At 45.5% G+C, this 17,995-nt stretch overlaps 1 protein-coding gene across 3 annotated transcripts in view; it reads left to right on the forward strand.

Annotated features, from left to right (window-relative positions):
- tm7sf3 (transmembrane 7 superfamily member 3) overlaps positions 1-17,995 on the forward strand; it is a 58,364-nt gene that overhangs the window by 18,278 nt on the left and 22,091 nt on the right. For 2 of the 3 annotated variants that reach the window (XM_052030175.1, XM_052030176.1), the window contains exon 3: positions 6,462-6,609. The exons of the other annotated variant lie outside the window; for it this stretch is intronic. In XM_052030175.1, the coding sequence (XP_051886135.1) occupies positions 6,462-6,609 (148 nt within the window). The remainder of the gene's footprint in view (positions 1-6,461; positions 6,610-17,995) is intronic. 3 annotated transcript variants of the gene reach the window in all.

Below are 17,995 nucleotides of genomic sequence, written 5' to 3' on the forward strand. Positions count from 1 at the left end.
CCAGTAGAGTAACTGCTCCTTTCTTGTTCCTAATCTCCACCCACACGGACTCTAGAGAGGATCCTTCTACATTATCTACCCTTTTCTGCAGCTGTAATAGTGTCGCTGACCAGTATCGCCTCCCCTCCTCCTCTTCTCTCTCTTCCTTTCCACCACCTCTCCCCCCCACCATCCCTTTTAAAACACTGAAATCCAGGAATATTCAATATCCATTCCTGCCCTGGTGTCAGCCATGTCTATGTAAGAGTCACAATATCGTAGTCCCATGTACTTATCCAAACTCTCAGTTCATCTCCCTTATTCCTGATGCTACTTGCATTTAAGTAAATGCACTTTAGCCCATCCACCTTTCTACTTTTATAGCCTTTCCTCTGCTTCTCCTTAAAGCCTCTGCCTGTTAGATCTGACTTTTCCCCATCTCCCTCTTCCTCTGACCTACCCTCTGGTTCCCATCCCCCTCATAAACTAGTTTAAACCCTCCCGAACCACCCTAGCAAACCTGCCTGCAAGGATATTGGCTCCCCTTGGGTTCAGGTGTAACCCATCCTCTCTGTACAGGTCTCACCTTCCCCAGAAGAGATCCCAGTGATCCAAAAAATCTAAAACCTTCCCTCCTGCACCAGCTCCTCAGCAAGCATTTATTTGCCATCTCCTCCTATTCCTCCCTTCACTATCGAGTGGCACTGGCAGCAATCCCGAGATCGCTACCCTTGAGGTCCTGTTCTTCAGCCTTCTGCCTAGCTCGCTAAACTCACTTTTCAGGACCTCCATCCCTCTTCCTACCTATGTTGTTGGTACCAACATGAACCACAACTTCTGGCTGTTCTCCCTCCTGCTCAAGAATCCTGTGGACCCGATCAAACACATCCCAGACCCTGGCACCTGGGCGGCAACATACCGTCTAGGATTCATGCTCACTGCCACAGAACCTCCTATCTGTCTCCCTGACTATCGAGTCCCCTATCACTACTGCCTTCCTCTTCTCCTCCCTTCCCTTCTGAGCAGCAGGACTGGTCCCAGTGCCAGAGACCTGGCTACTGCTGCTTGATCCCAGCAGGTCATCTCCCTTAACAGCTTCCAAGGCGGAAAACCTGTTATTGAGGGGAACAGCCTCCGGGGTCCTCTGCTCTATCTGCCTGTTCGTTTTCTTTTTCCTCTTCTCTCCCCTGACAGTCACCCTTCTATCTACTTCCTGGACCCCAGAAGTACCTGCTCTAAGGGGGGGGGGGGGGGTGACTGTCTCCTGATGTACAGTATCTACATAACTCTCCCCCTCCCTGATGCTGCGCAGTGTTTGAAGCTGCAACTCCAGCTCATCAATTCTGAGCCGAAGTTCCTTAAGCACTTACTGCAGACGTGGCCATCGTTGACCACATCAAGGTCCACGGGCTCCCACATCAAGCAGCTGCAGCACACCACCATGTCCTCCATCAGAACTAATTCTTTCCCTACTTAGTTTATCTAAAAAATTCATAACAGATAACAAGTAAACCTTCCTTCTACCTACCAGCTACTTGCCCACCTTGCCCCTTCATGCTGAAGCCCCTTGAGCCAAAGCCCAAATCACTCTGCTCCCACTCACTCTGCTGCCCATTCTGACGCTGCCCGCTGGATATGGCGGTCTTTTTAAACTGTTCACGCGCTACCGACTGACATGTGCCTGTGCAGTTACTCCCCGCTCTCCCCAAACCGTTAGGGGGAAAACACATATCTGTTTGGAACTCCGTGGCTCCTCTTGCGCTCAATCCTTTTTTTTGTCTTTTCTTTAAAATAAATAAAGGAAAAGTTGAGAGTAAAGCAATAATGTCACATAAACAACACCATTAACACTATTTATCCTTCACAGAATGGATGTAAGATTAATTACTCTAATTCAGACTGGTTTCCTGGAAACCAACAGCATTGAGGCCACAGCCTTTAACCAATGAAAAGTCGTGAAGTGAGCTGATAGTTGCTGTTCCCCTTCCAGGCAGTTCTAGAAAAGTTACTCTGGGAAAATTGTACATATTACAAATAAAAGAAACATCAAAGAATATTCTGCAGTAGTAATTCAGTCCCAGGAATCCAAGTCATCATAATAACATGTTCAAGCTGTTCCTTTTCTTCTTATTTCATTATACAAGTTCCCAATAATGGTCCACTTGTCATTTGTTAATAAGCAACTGGATCCCAGTGTTCACAAAGTTCAAGTTCTTCACAGGAGGATAATAAATCAGTCTATAAGCCAAGAGATTAAGTTTTTCGACTCCTATCCACTGTGGCACAATTGCTTCCAAACAACATTTTCGAAAGCTTCTCAAAGAATTCATATCCTCGATATGTTTCCATATTGAGGCACAGATGGGTAGACTATCAATGTTTTTTCCCAGGGTTCAAATGTCAAATATCAGAGGGCATACATTTAGGATAGGCACATGAATGATAGAGAAATGAAGCTCTATGTGGGAGGGAAGAGCTAGATCCTTCCCTTCCACATAGAGCTAGGATCTAGCATTATGGGTCGAAGGGCCTGTACTATGCTGTTTTGGTCTATGTTCAGGCTCAAGGACAGCTTCTATCCTGATAAGACTATTGAATGGTTCCCTGGTACAATGAGATGAATTCTTGACCCCTTGTCATGGCCCTTGCACTTTGTCTACCTGCACTACACTTCCTCTGTAACTGTAACACTTTATTCTGCATTCTGTTATTGTTTTCCCTTGTACTACCTCAGTGCACTGTGTAATGAATTGATCTGCATGAACCATACACAAAACAAGAAGTTTTTTGCTACCAGTACATGTGACAGTAAACCAATTTGCACCCAAATTTGTAATCAAATTCTGGTTGCTGAAGCTGCACCACTGCTGTCCATTGAGATTAATGAGCTCTGCAGGTTGCTTTGTAACAGTGGCTCTGGCTAATTCAGAGGAGGTGTTAATGAGATGATGCTGACAGTCTGGTACATGCTGTTCAAGTAACTGTTTTCATAATCAGGTTCTGCTGGAGTGAGGTATGTAACTGCAGAGGTGGTGGGGTGGGTGCTATCTGCAACGCTATCAGTTGCAAAAACCACACCGCTGAAATGCTAACCGTGCTGTTATTATTTTTAACGGAATTTGTTAAAACTGGAATGAAACCTCAAATTTGCATTTTGGTAACACTTGCCTTGGCCTTGCTCGTGGGCTCAAGTCCTCCTCTAGAGACCTAAGCACCATCTAGGCTGGCGTTCCAATGTGTTGCCAAGGGTGTCCCATGCTTCTGAAAACCGCCATCTTTCATTGAGTCTGTAATATCTCCCTCTGGCATGGATGTGGAGAGGATATCCCTATTTATAAGTCTAGGATCCAAGGCGCAGCATCCCCATAAAGGGATGGATGTCCCTTTAGAACTGAGATGAGGGAGAATTTCTTCCAGAGGATGGTGAACCTGGAATTCATTGCCACAGACAGCTGTGGAGGCCAAGTCATTGGGTGTATTTAAGACACTGAGGTTCTTGATTGGTAAGGGGGTTAAGGGTAGAAGGTGAGAGAATGGGTTGAGAAAATCAGCCATGATTGAATGGCAGAGCAGACTCAAAGGGCTGAATGGCCAACTTCTGCTCCTGTGTCTTACTGCCCAGCAGAATGCAAGATGTAATTGGTTTATTATTGTCACATGTACCAAAATGCACAGCTTTTGTCTGCATAGCATCCAGACAAGACAGAACATAGAACACCACGGCACAGTACAGGCCCTTCAGCCCACAATTTTGTGCTGACATTTTATCCTGCTCTAATATCTATCTAACCCTTCCCTCCCACATAGCCCCCCATTTCTCTATCATTCATGTGTCTATCTAAGAGTCTCAAATGTCCCTCGTGTATCTGCCCCCACAACCTCTGCCAGCAGTGCATTCCACACACCCACCACACTCTGTAGTAAAAAAACTTACCCCTGGTATCCCCCTTATACCTTTCAATCACCTTAAAATTAGGTCCCCTTGTGTTATCCATTGTCACCCTGGGGAAAGTCTGTCTGCTCCATTTATGCCTCTTATCTTTTACACCTCTATCAGGTCACCTCTCATCCTCCTCTCCAAAGAGAAAAGCCCTAGCTCACTCAACCTATTCTCATAAGACATGCTCTCCTATCCAGGCAGCATCCTGGTAAATCTCCTCTGCACCCTCTCTAAAGCTTCCACATCCTTCCTATAATGAGGCAACCAGAACTGAACACAATACTCCCAAGTGTGGTCTGACCAGAGTTCTATAGAGCTGCAACATTACCTCATGTCTCTAGAACTCAATACCCCCAACTAATGAAGGCCAACACCATACACTGCCTTAACCCTTTTCACCTGTGGCAACCTTAAGGGATTTATGGACGTGGACCCCAAAATCTCTCTGTTCCTCCACACTGCTAAGAGTCCTGCCATTAACCTTGTATTCTGCCTTCAAATTTGATCTCCCAAAGTGTATCACTTCACACTTATCCAGGTTAAACTCCATCTGCCACTTCTCAGCCCAGCTCTGCATCCTATCAATGTCCTGTTGTAGTCTACAGGAACCTTCTACACTATCCACAATGCCCCCAACTTTTGTATCATCAGCAAACTTACTAACCCACCCTTCCACATCCTCATCCAAGTCATTTATAAAAACCACGAAGAACAGGGGTCCCAGAACAGATCCCTGCAGAACACCACTGGTCACTGACCTCCAGGCAGAATATGCTCCATCTACAACCACCCTCTGTCTTCTATGGGTGAGCCAATTCTGAATCCACACAGCCAAGTTTCCCTGGATCCCATGCCTCCTGACTTTCTGAATGAGCCTTCCATGAGGAACCTTATCAAATGCCTTACTAAAATCCATGTACACCACATCCACTGCTCTACCTTCAATGTGCTTTGTCACGTCCTCAAAGAATTCAATCAGGCTCGTGAGGCACAACCTGCCCCTCACAAAGCCATGCTGACAGTCCGTAATCAGCCTATGCTTCTCCAAATGCCCATGTATCCTGTCTCTAAGAATCTTCTCCAGTAATTTGCCCACCACTGAAGTAAGACTTAGTGGTCTATAATTCCCAGGGTTATTCCTACTCCCTTGAACAAAGGAATGTTTGCTGCCCTCCAATCACTGGCACTACTCCTGTGGCCAGTGAGGATGCAAAGATCATTGCCAAAGGTGCAGCAATCTCTTCCCTCGCTTCCCGTAATAACCTTGGACATATCCCATCCGGCCCCGGTGACTTATCCATCCTAATACTTTTCAAAAGTTCCAGCACATCCTCTTTCCTCACAGCAACATGAGAACTTTGAGTTAGTACAAAAGGAAAAGCAATAGAATGCAGAATATGGTGTAAGTGCAAGAGCCATGATAAAGGTATATTATGAGATGAAGAGTTCACCTTTTGTACAAGAGGTCTGTTCAAAAGTCTAACAGTGGGATAGAAGCTGTCCTTGAACCTGGCGGTATGTATTCTCAAACACTTGTCTCCCTGATGGAAGGGGGAGAAAGAATGACTGGGGTGAAAGGGACCCTTAAATATGTTGGCTACTTTCCCAAGGCTGCAGGAAGTGTAGATGGAGTTGATAGAAGGGAGGCTGGTTTGGTGATGGAGCTGTATCTCCAACCTGCAGTTTGTGGGAACTAGGCATGTGTGAATTGTCATCACACTATAACTGAAATACCTTCAAAAATTTTGGTTCACTGTAAAGCACATTTTAATACAAGGTGTGTTGTTGCAGTGATAGTTGCTCATCTCACCCACATCTCTACATGTGGACTACTTTCAACCAGGTTGACCACAGGTGTTGGGGGTCGATAAATGCTTGATTTAAAAACTTACAGCAGTGATTTACACATTTGATTAAAACCTTTCTCTAAAACCCTGGTGTGCATTAATGGTGTTGCTTTGAGGGCTAATGCTTCAATTAGACTCCCAAGTCTGGTTTGTGGGCTGAAGCTCTATCCAGAGTTGAGCTTGTCAGCCAGGCAGACTGCAGTAGAGGGTGTGCAGCACCATTGGAGGTGCTGTCTTTTTGAGCTGTTGCTACTGCTGAGATGCAGGTAAAAGGTCCTTGAAGCAGTGCTTTTTTTTTATATAAAAAAAAAGCAGGGCAACCTCTTGGTATTTAATCTACACTACTGAATGGCTTGTTAATACCTAATGGCAGTTGATAGGATATCAAACAGTATGGGCCCTTTAGCCCATGATGTTGTGCCAACCTATATAAATGTTATTTCCCATTCAATCTATCCCCCCTCTACTTCACCTCCATAACCCTCTTTCTTTTGTCCATGTGCCTATCTAATAGCTTATTAAATGACCCATTGTATCAGCAGCAAATTTCATGTCATGTAAGATGGTGATAATAAACCTGATTCTAACTGTGGGGAGAATTTAGTGGGCAGCAAACTCCCTCGGGCAGTAGTGATGCTGACTTTCACGTTAACAGTTCCATCTTGCTCTTCTCTCAAGACTTCCTTTTCTCCTAGGTCTCTGGAAGAGGCCCTTCAGTGATGGGTGCTGACCCTGGCTTGTTGCTGAACCTAAAGCCAAGAGAGAGTGTGTTCACGTGGCACCTGGAAACACAGGCTCAAAATGCTTCAGCAATGTCAGTTATTCTCCCCTACACCTCAAGAGGTTGGCTCCTTCATTTTTGTACCAATCTTGTGACTTTAAATTTAAGCATTTTGCTGGGATACCCTGCCAACTTAATTGTATTGCGCACTGGAATGTTATTCCAGTACTGAAGTAAATTGACTTCTGGTTTGTAGTTGGGATCACCAGTTTACACTTGCTTTTAACACATAGGGGTCTAGTATCAAATTTAAAATACTTTAAATGAGACATTGACATAAGTTGTCCATGCATTTGGAACAGAAGCAAAGCACTTGAAGCACAGTGGTTTTAAGAACACATGAGCTGGACAAATAAGAATTGTAAAGTGTCACAAAGGTTGCATTTGCATAAGATGGGAGTTGTGGGTAACACCAACAGCAACCATTAAATGGGTCACATTCAGTCGTCAAGTTGTAACTAGTGGGTGCCTCAGTTAGGCCCTTGGCTCTCTGTAGTGCATTAGTATGGATGAAGGGACCAAGTGTTTTGTGTGGAATTTGTAGGTTCTTCCCATGACTGGTCTTGCAGATCAATTCATTAGTGTATTGAGGGAGTACAGGGTAAAACAATAACAGAATGCAGAATAAAATGTAACAGCTACAGAATGCAGTGCAGGCAGACAAGGTGCAAGGTCACAAGGTAGAATGAGGTCAATAGTCCATCTTATTGTACTAGGTGACCATTCAATAGTCTTAAGTGGGATAGTTAAGCTTGGTGATGTGCTCAGGCTTTTGTATCTTCCCCTCAATGGGAGGGGGGAGAATGTCTGGGGTGGGTGGCGTCTTTCATAATTCTGGCTGCTTTACCAGGGCAGTGAGGTGTAGACAGACCATGGAAGGGAGGCTGGTTTGTGATGTGCTGAGCTGGTCCACAACACTGTAGTTCTTGTGGCCACAGGCAGAGCAGTTGCTGTACCAAATGTGGGGCCAGAGGTTTGACAGTGTTTTGGGTTGACCCAGTGGCAGAAGCTGTGCCAAAGTTGTTGGCCTTTGGGGATGTCAGTGATCAATCAGATGCCACTGTGGAGATGATTGGGTAGAAGAGGGAAGAGTCGTCTTGGGGCACTTTGTTATTGCAAAGTGATTGCCTGGAGGTGGCTTTTGAAAAAACACCCCTCACTGCTGCCTTAAATGATTCCTTGACTAATGAAGTATTGGTGTAGATTCAGTAAGATCATGAATTAGTGACCACGGAATAGTACAACACAGCAACAGGCCCTTCAGCCCACTGTCTGTGCCAACCATGATGCCAAATTAAACCAATCCCATCTGTTTACACATGATCCAAATGCCTCTGTTCCCTGCCTGTTCATGTGCCTATCTAAATCTCTCTAAATGTCACTATGGTATCTGCTTCCACCTCCCTGGCAGTGTGTTCCAGGCACCTACCACTGTGTATATAATAAACTTGTATCTCCTTTAAACTTCTCCTGTCTTGCTTTAAAGCTGTACCCTCTAGTATTTGACATCTCCACCATGGGGGAAAGACTCTCATCTACCCTATCTGACTGGCATAATTTTTCATAAACTTCTCAGATCTTCGCTCAGTTTCCAATGCTCCAGAGAAAAGTTTGTCCAACCTCCCCTTGTAGCTAATACACTCTATTGGAATTGGTTTATTGTCACATGTACTGAGGTACAGTGAAAAACTTGTCCTGCATACTATACATACAGATCAATTCATTACACAGTGCATTGAGGTAGCACAGAATAAAACTAACAATGCAGAGTAGTGTCACAGCTGCAGAGAATAAGGTGTGAGGTCATAATGAGGTAGATTGAGGTCAAGAGACCATCTTATCGTACTAGGAAACTGTCCAATAGTCTTGTAACAGCGGGATAGAAGCTGTCCTTGAGCCTGGTGGTACGTGCTTTCAGGCTTTGTATCTTCTGCCTGATGGGAGGGAGAGAGGAATGTCCAGGGCGGGTGGGATCTTTGCTTATGCTGGCTGCTTTACTGAGGCAGCGAGAAGTGCGAACAGTCCATGGAGGGGAGGCTGGTTTCCGTGATGCGCTGGGCCGTGTCCACAGCTCCAGTTTCTTGTGGTTCGGGCAGAGCAGTTGCCGTACCAAGCCGTGATGCATCTGTTTGGGATGCTTTCTATGGCGCATCAATAAAATTGAGCGTCAAGGAGGACATCCGGAATTTCTAAGACCTCCTGAGGAAGTAGAGGTGCTGTTGAGCTTTCTTGGCTGTGGCATCTGTGTGGTTGGACCAGGCAGGTTACCTCTAATCAAGGCAACATCCTGGTGAACCTTTTCTACACCCTCAAGCCCCCACATCCTTCCTGTAAAGCAGCAACCGGAAATGCAATTCAATACTCCAAATGTGACCTAACCAAAGTTTTGTACAGCTGCAACATGACTTTGTACTTCAACTGAAGGCAAGCATGCCATGCACCACCTTCAACCTATCTACCTGTGTTGCCACTTTTGGGGAGCTATGGACTTGCACCCCAAGATCCCTCTGTACATCAATGTTCCTAAAGGCCTTGCCACTTTATACTTTCCCCTTGCATGTGACCTCCCAAGTGCAACATCTCACTTGTAGGGATTAAACTCCATCTGCCATTTCTCATTCCATATCTCCAACCAATTTATATCCTGCTGTATCCTTGGACAGCCTTCCCCAACCACAACGCCAATTTCTGTTGCCTGCAAACTTGTCAATCAGCCCACTGACATTTTTATCTATATCATTTATCACAAACATCTGTTAGTTGAGGGTTAAATATTGGCCAAGGCAGCAGGGAACAACTGCATTGTTCTCTGAAATGTGACTGTTTCCACTGTCTGCCTATAGATCAGGGACCCAGTGCAGCATCAACAATGATGCCAGCACCTGCCCAGTATTGGACTAGATCCCAATACTGCAACATCTGGGCCAGGCTTCTCCCCATGAGGAGAGCATCCAGCTGTGGCTGGAATTGTATACATGAAGAATGACTGTTATCCCACTGGGTTTGACAGTTTGTTATGAGTATTTGACCTCCCAAGGATGAGGGGGTGTGCCATTGCTGTGATCTAACAGTGCTCCCTGTGATTTGGGTTCATTTGATGTTTGATAAATGATGAATAGGGGAGCATGGAGGTGGTTGGAGCCTCCTTTGTATGAAGAAAGGGTTGATGTTGAAAATGTGGTCCTGAGGAAGCAGCACTAACCACTACCACCACCATGCCTCCTTGATTGAATTGCCTCTATAATGAGGTTATTTTGGATCCAAACTACCACTTGCCTGAATCCTTTGCTTTGTTGATTAACTTGTTGTGATTGACTTTGTCAAATGCCCTGCTGAAGTGATACAAATTAAGTTAGTTTCCCAATTCTAAAACTAGTTTGCTCCCTTTTCCGGTTCTGCCAAGAGGCCTTTAACCTTGAACATGAACTTTCATTGTCTGAGCCCTCTCTGCTAATGACCCCTCATTGCTTTTGCTGAATTATCTCTGCCTCCTCACAGACCTGGAACCTTTCCTGCTTCTGTTCATTGTCCTTTCAGTAATGACACCAAATCTAACTGAATTCTGGTTTGCTGCTTCAACAAAATGTTTCCCCACTGCCCGCAGTTCCACAGTCCAAGTCTGAAATGTCCCCCTCTTGTTGGGCTGCTATATACTTTGTCTTGAGTTCTGAACCTTCATGCGTTTGATGGGATCTGTGTTTGTCTCATTGCAACACAGGAGGCCGTTGGGCAGAAGATGTGAAAGCCTCTTGCCCTATCCCACTGTTACAGGACTATTGAATGGTCCTCTGGTGTGATAAGATGGACTCTTGACATCACAATCTACCTTCTTATGACCTTGCATCTTATTGTCTCCCTGCACTTTCTCTAACTGTTACACTTTATTACATATTGTTTTACTTTGTACTACCTCTGCGCTATGTAATGAATTGATCTGTATGAATGGTACGCAAGACACATTTTCACTGTACCTTGGTACAAGTGACAATAATAAACCAATTCCAAATTCCATTCAAACCATGCCAGCTAGAAAAGTCCCACCAGCCCCATTCCCACTCTCCATCCTGGCACATGTTGCTTTTGTGCCCATCAAACTCCCCCTTTGATTCTTCTGCCATAGAGCTAAAATACAGTGATGAGTTGGGATTGAACTGAGCTCAGCTGTGAGGCAGGAACACCAACTGTTGTGCCACTACTACCCTAATTAATGTAGGGGCAGTTGAAATGCCCCTTGCTACAAATGCCCATTTATTGCCCTTCTTAGAAACTTGTCTCAGTCTCCCAGTGTTTGGCCATGGTTTATGATGGTGATTAAATCCACTGTCTCAACTCCCAGGGCCCAGGTTCAATCCTGATCTAGTGGGGTCTCTGTGTGAAGAGGTTTAGGATTAATTAACTATTCATATCTTAAGACGGATGAGAATTATGGCTGCTCGAAAATACTGATTTTTTTTAAAAAAAGTGTCCTTCAGGCCAGAAACAGCCATACCACTGCTTTACTGGGCTGGTGTGCTGTGTGGTAATTGATGTGTCTGGAACTTAATTGGATTCCCATTATGTTTGACTATGGAGACGATGGTCAATCTCAATGGGAAATGGGAAGGCTGCCTCAAACAATGAAGGTGATACCTGCCTTTGTCTCACCAATTGCAAAACAGTGAGCTGAACCTGGGGTGTGAGGCTGCTCTTTGTCCATCTGCAGTAGCCCTTTGTCCGTTTCCTGCTCAACAAGAACTCCGGCGCCTGACTCATTAAAGTGTGCGTGACAATGTTTGTATAAATTACTCTCTGCCCCCTCTGTACCTCAGAACTCCGCAGCAGGCTCCACGATAGAGTAGGGGGATTTCTCCCCAGCAAATATATTGCTGAATAAATGCATTTGAAGTAAACTAGCACTGTGATCTTCCAACAGACAGAAGGGGAACTTCAAAATCGGGTTAACGTGTGGAGTTTGCACAGTCAATCATGACTGCATTTTACCCCTGGTGTTTGGGTTGCCTGCACATCCAAAGATTTAGCAGCCAATTAACCGGCTAAATTATTCTATGGGTAAGTAGTAAAGATTTGTGGGTGTTGTACATGTGAGAATAACGGCCCCAGAGAAGTAAGCGGTAGGGAAATGGGAATGATGAGATCCTGCTGGGAGCTGGCAGGGAGCCTGTATAAACAGTCCACTTGGCAGTGTGATTTGCTGCTCTTGATCCTCCTGGAATACACAAAGGATAATTGTTACCTGGCCAACATTGTTTAAGCTCTGAGCCAAGTCCAGATGTCGGAAATGCTCAAGTCGGGCAGTATCTGGAGAAAGTGATTCAATGTTTTGGGCTGGGGACCTTTCGTCAGAAGTGAACAGAAAGGTGTTTTGAATTGCAGAGAAGGGACTTGTGGGAAGCACAAAGGGGAGTGTCCAGTGGAGACCAGGCCAGTCCAGATGATACCGAAGCTGGTGTTGTCTAAACAGATGGTGAATGTGTTTAATAGCCAAGCTATTTGGGAAAATGTATGAGGGTAGGCTGTTGGAACTCATCATGACAGGTGTTGGATATTTTCAACAGATCAGATTTCCAACTGATTGGGCAGCATCTGGAGAGGACCATAGTTAGTGTTCCCAGTGGCTGACTTTGCATTGGAATTGGTCAGTTTGTTGGAACTGGCATTAATTTTATTCCCTTGGGCTCCTTGCTCTGTCCTGTAGTGCCACATGCCAGTTAAACACTCCTAAACTAGTTGGTCATTAAGACGCATGGTCATTTGCCTGATTATCCAAACTGGCTTTTGGACGAACTATCAGTGCTCCATCCCTGTAGTTTGGCAGGTTCCCCTGGTGTGTCCTTGCCGTCTGATTTGTTTCTGCTTCTATTGCCCTCTGGCTGGATGTTTTGGGCCATAACCACCCTCTTCATGGGTTTGTATCTCCTTGCCACACCTCAAATCTGTGTCCCTCCAACAGTTGAGAACTTTTCCCCTTCCAGCTTCTCTCAACCTGTCTGTTTTGTACGAACATCAAATTCCCCCTCAGCCATTTGTCCAAGGTGAACAACTCCTCCTCCCCTGCCCTGGAACCATTCTACAAGGCTCTTCAGTATCCCTCCAATCTCACTACCATTTTGAAGTGTGGTGGCCCCAAATGGATACACTAGTTGTGTTCATAGAACGTACAGCATGACAACACTTGACCTCACAATCTACCTCGTCACGACCTTGCACCTTATTGTCTGCCTGCACTGCGCTTTCTCTGTAAGTGTAACAATTTATTCTGCGTTCTGTTATTGTTTTCCCTTGTACTACCTCAATGTACTGATGTGATGAAATGATCTGTGTGGATGGCATGAAAACAATGTGTTTGTGTACCATGGTACGTGTGACAATAAACCAATTTACCAACCTTTCTGTATTAATCCCATCTCCCAGCACTTGGTCTATAGCTTTCTCTGCATAGGTGAAGTGCTCATCTAGATACTTAAATGTCAGTGACCCAGCTTGCACCTCTCTTGGGCAGTGCATTGCAGGTACTCTCCACTTTGAGTGAAGGTGCCCCTCAGATCCCCTCTAAATGTTTCTCCTAAACCTACATTTTCTAGTTTTATCTACCTCTGAAATGGTGGGGGGGGGGGGGGGGGGAATTCCTGCAGTTTACCCTATCATACCCCTCAATTCATATACCCCAGTTGTATCCCCTCTTGACCTCCCTGCCCTAGGGAGAACAGACCCAGCTTTTCATCCTGGGCAACATCCTGGTGAACCTCCTCTGCACCCTCACCATTATTCATCCTTCCTACACCTTGCTAACCAAAACTGCATAAAGTACTCAAGCTGAGGTTTGAATTAGGTGGTTGGGTGGTTAGCTTTTTCTCCACCCCTCTGTACTGCACCTGTAGGCTCAATATCTCATTCTTCACTAAATGCTGTCCTGCCACCTCCAGAGATCAGACCTTCTGTTCCTGCAGATTTGGACTGTGTGCAGCAAGTCCATGTGGTCTTCCCCACCATTCTCTAGTCAGTTTATCTACCCCTTCAGTTCCTGTGCTATTCAATGGCATCATCCTTGTTGCTTGCCACAACCCTGATGGTATCCTGGGAAAATATTAAATTTGTTCTGTTCCATTGTCCATTTTGTCCAGGTGGTAATCTCTGGATTACTACCTGAGACACATGCAAATGGGTACAGGGTAAATAAGATCAGTTAGATGAGTAGGTCAAAGATTGGTGTGGGAAAAGTGGTTTTAATTTATGGGACATTAGGGCCCCAGTATTGGGGAAGGAGGGAGCTGTTCCGATGGGGACAGGCTCCACTGGAACATGCTTGAACAGGGTCCTGGCAAATGCATAACTAGGGCTGTAGTTGGGGGGGGGGGGGGGGGGGGGGGGGGGTGGGTCAATAGGTTGGAACAGTATGGAGTGAGTGAAAGGGAAGGTAGAGGTTACTGAAGTCTCCAGAATAAAGAATAAGACAAAGTTTAGAAAAGGGTAAGAATTTAACTTCCGGCAACAAGGAGACAATTTGAGAAGGGTGGTGAGTAACAGGACTGAAGGTGTTGTATTTGAATGCACGCAGTATGCAAATAACGTCTATGAGCTTGTAGCACTGTTGGAAATTGGCAGGTATGGACATTGTGGGCATAGCCAGGATGCAGAGACTTGGAACCACTGAGTAAAAAAATGAGCGATATTCATGAACACCATGACAACTGAAAATGTCGATCCAATGATGTGGGCGAAAAAACCTATGGACAAAGCTGTTGGCTCAATGAGTGGGTGGGGAAAAGCCACAAGGTTTTCCTCTTGCTTTTTTCCCAGGGTTGGAAATCAAGAACTGTAGGGCATGGGTTTAAGGTGAGGGGAAAGATTTAATGGGAACTTGAGGGGCAACTTTCCCCCTACAAAGGGTGGTATCTCTGTGGAATGAGCTACCAGAGGAAATGGTTGAGGCAGATGCAATAACTTTTGAAAGATAGTTGGACAGCTACATGGATTGGAAAGGTTTAGAAGGTTATGGGCCAATGCAAGCAAATGGATCCAGCTTAGATGGGACATCTTGGTTGGCGTGGACCAGTTGGGCTGAAGGGCCTGTTTCCATGCTGTATGGCTGAGTTGTGGCTGAGTCGAAGCACAGAGTAGGCTGAAGTCAGCATGGTTTCCTTAAGGGGAGATCTTGCCTGACAAACCTGTTGGAATTCTTTGAGGAAGTAACAGGCAGGATAGACAAAAGAGAGTCAGTGCATGTTTACTGGGATTTTCAGAAGGCCTTTGACAATATGCCACACATGAGGCTGCTAAACAAGATAGGAGCCCATGGTATTACAGGAAAGGTACCAGCAAGGATAGAAGATTGGCTGACTGGCAGAAGGCAATGAGTGGGAGTAAAGGGAGGCCTTTTCTGGTTGGCTGCCTGTGACTAGTGGTGTTCCTTGGGTCAGTGTTGGGTCTGCTATTCACATTGTATGTTAATGATCTAGATGGAATTGAGGGCTTTGTGACCAGGTTGCAGATGAGCCAACAGGTGGAGGGGCAGGTAGTGCTGAGGAAGCAGAAGGACTTGGACAGACTAGGAGAATGGTGGGGGTGGGGGGGGGGGGGGGGGGTTTGCTGGTGGGGAAGAAAGTGACAGATGGAGTACAATGTAGAGAAGTGTGCGGTCATGCACTCTGGTAGAAGGAATAAAGGTGTAGACTATTTTTCAAAATGAGGAAGTGAATTCAGAAATTGGCAGCAAAAGGATTTGGGAGTCCCTAGTGCAGGATTCTCTAAAGGTTAACTTGCAGGTTGAGTCGGTAGTAAGGAAGGCAAATGCAATGTCAGCATTCATTCGAGAGGACTAGAATGTAAAAGCAAGATGTAATGCTGAGGCTTTTATAAGGTGTTGTCAGACAACATTTGGCATATTGAGCAGTTTTGGGTCCCATAGCAAAGGAAGGATGTGCTGGTGTTGGAACGGGCCCATAGGAGGTATAAGATGATCCTGGGGAATGAAAGGGTTACTGTATGAGGAGCATTGATGGCTCGGGCTGTACTTGCTGAGTATAGAAGGATGAGGGAGATCTCATTGAAACCTACGAATATTGAAAGGCCTGGACAGAGTGGACGTGGAGAGGATGTTCCAGTAGTGGGAGAATCTAGGACCAGAGGGCACAGCCTCAGAATAGAAGGATGTTCATTTATAACAGATGAGGAGGAATTTCTTCAGCCAGAGGGTGGTGAATTTGTGGAATTCATTGTCACAGAAGGCGTGGAGGCCAAGTCATTGGGTATATTTAAAGCGGAGGTTAGGTTCTTGCTCAGTAAGGGCATCAAAGGTTGGAGAGAAGCAGGAGAATGGTTTAAGGGAGAATTCAAATGGCAGAGGCAGACTTGATGGGCCATAATGGCCTAATCTGGCTGTCTTATGGTTACAGTCGTCTTTGTGTGTACCTCCAGTTACTTACCACTTGGAGGGAATGGGTTTGGGAAGGGAGGTTTAGAAGAGATCCGAGGAAGACTGTTTTCCACCCAGAAGGAGATTGGAATCTGGAACAGTTTGTGACGGAGGCAGAGACTTGACTTTAGAAGCATCTAGATGAGCTGTGAATTGCTCAGGCACAAAGGCTATGGGATAGTGTATATGGGCAATTGGTCAGCATAGATGTGCTGGACCAAAGGGTCTGATTTGTATGCTGTATGCCTGTCCTTCACCCAATGTTCTATCCAAGCTAACTGCTATTTCCTTCAACCTTGTTAGTTCATGAAAAAGTTCAGTTGAATATCTGCTTTTCCAAATCTTTACTCTTTAAATTACCAGGGCACCTGGGGAGATGCATTTCTCTTGTTATTGGTTCTTGGACCTTGCCCATCACTACCACAGACCTGCATGAAGTTGCAACGAATCCTCTTGCACCCTTAAGTCAGTCACACTTGCCATGTTCCACTCCCCTGGCACCACTGCCTCTTCCACTTTGTTTCCTCTGCCTTCCACACTTAATTCCACATTTTCACACACCTCCCTTGGAAACTGTCCCTGGTTTCCTGCTGATCTCTCCAACAACACAGTAAACCTCCCCACTAGGGTACCAGTCTCAGCCTAGTTGGGATGAAACCATTAGACCAGTACAAGTGTTTCTGCCCTCTGCCCTGGCTAGTTCACTTGCACCATCTGTTCAGCCACATTGGGGGCACTTCTGTATTCTATACTCTGCTAGCTGTCATCTAGATTTGGATTCGGATTGTTTGTCATGTACACCATGGTGCACGGTAAACAGTGTACATGGCAATAGATACAAGTAGAGAAGTGCAGGACAGCAGAATGGTCAAATATGGAGATTACTGGGGTTCTGGCTTAAAGTCCTTCCTTAGTTCTTTGTAATCTCCCTGCAGGACCTCTGTCTCCCTCTGCTTCTGTTACTGCTACCAATGTGGATCCTGTTTTCTGGCTGTTCACTGCTTCCCTGACCCCCACCCCAAAATGTTGTGCAGTAGCTCCTGTTTCATCTTTCACTGTGGAACCACACTCCTGGATTAACCAGCTCCTTCCCACCAACCTCCCACCATCCCCCCCCCCCCACTGCACTGAGTTCTCACATCACCATTGAAATTTGTATTCCCCTCTGTTCAGTGGCCATACTGGGGACAAGTCCAATGCAGAACCAGAGGTACCACAAGCCTGTGGTGCCCTCAGGTGGCAGGACAGGAGCTGACTGGAAATGAAGTACCAGCACTCATTCTTCCAAGCTGCTGATTAGTCATCTGCTGCTTCAGCTTTTAAAATTGAATCTTAAAATCATTCCTTCTGGGTTACTGACCTACCACACTGGCTTTTGGATAACACATGCTTTGATCTCTTCACTTCAAGGCTATGCCCACAAGTATTTGACATTCCTACCCGGGGGTGGGGGGGGGGGGGGTGCTATGTACCCTATCTGTGCCTCATAATTTTCTAGGCTTTGGTTCCCCTCTTAGTCTCTGCTCCAGAGAAAACAATCCAAGTTCATCCAACCTCATAGCTAATCTCCAATCCAGGCAACATTCTGAACCTTTTCTGCACCCTCAAACCTCCATGCTTCCTGTAATGGTGACCAGAATTGCACTCGCTTCTCCAAATGCAGCCTAACCAAGTTTTATTCAAATGGGTTTGTTGCCTCATATACTGAGGTACAGTGGAAAAACTTGTCTTACTGTTCATACAGATCAAGTTATTGCACAGTGCATTGAGGTAGTACAAGGAAAAGTAATAACAGAATACAAAGTGTTACAGAGTGCAGTGCAGGCAGACAATGAGGTGCAAGGTCATAAGGTAGATTGAAGCTAAGAGTCCATCTTGTCGTATTGGGGAATCATTCAATAGTCTTACTGCAGTAGTCTAGAAGCAGCTGCAACATGACTTCCTGACTCTTGTATTCAATGCCCTGACCAATGAAGACAAGCGTGCTATACACCTTTGATCATGACTCTTAGCAACAGATATTACTTTGGGTTTGT

This window comes from Pristis pectinata, chromosome 15 (genome assembly GCF_009764475.1).
Source record: "Pristis pectinata isolate sPriPec2 chromosome 15, sPriPec2.1.pri, whole genome shotgun sequence".
NCBI classification, from domain to species: Eukaryota; Metazoa; Chordata; class Chondrichthyes; order Rhinopristiformes; family Pristidae; genus Pristis; species Pristis pectinata.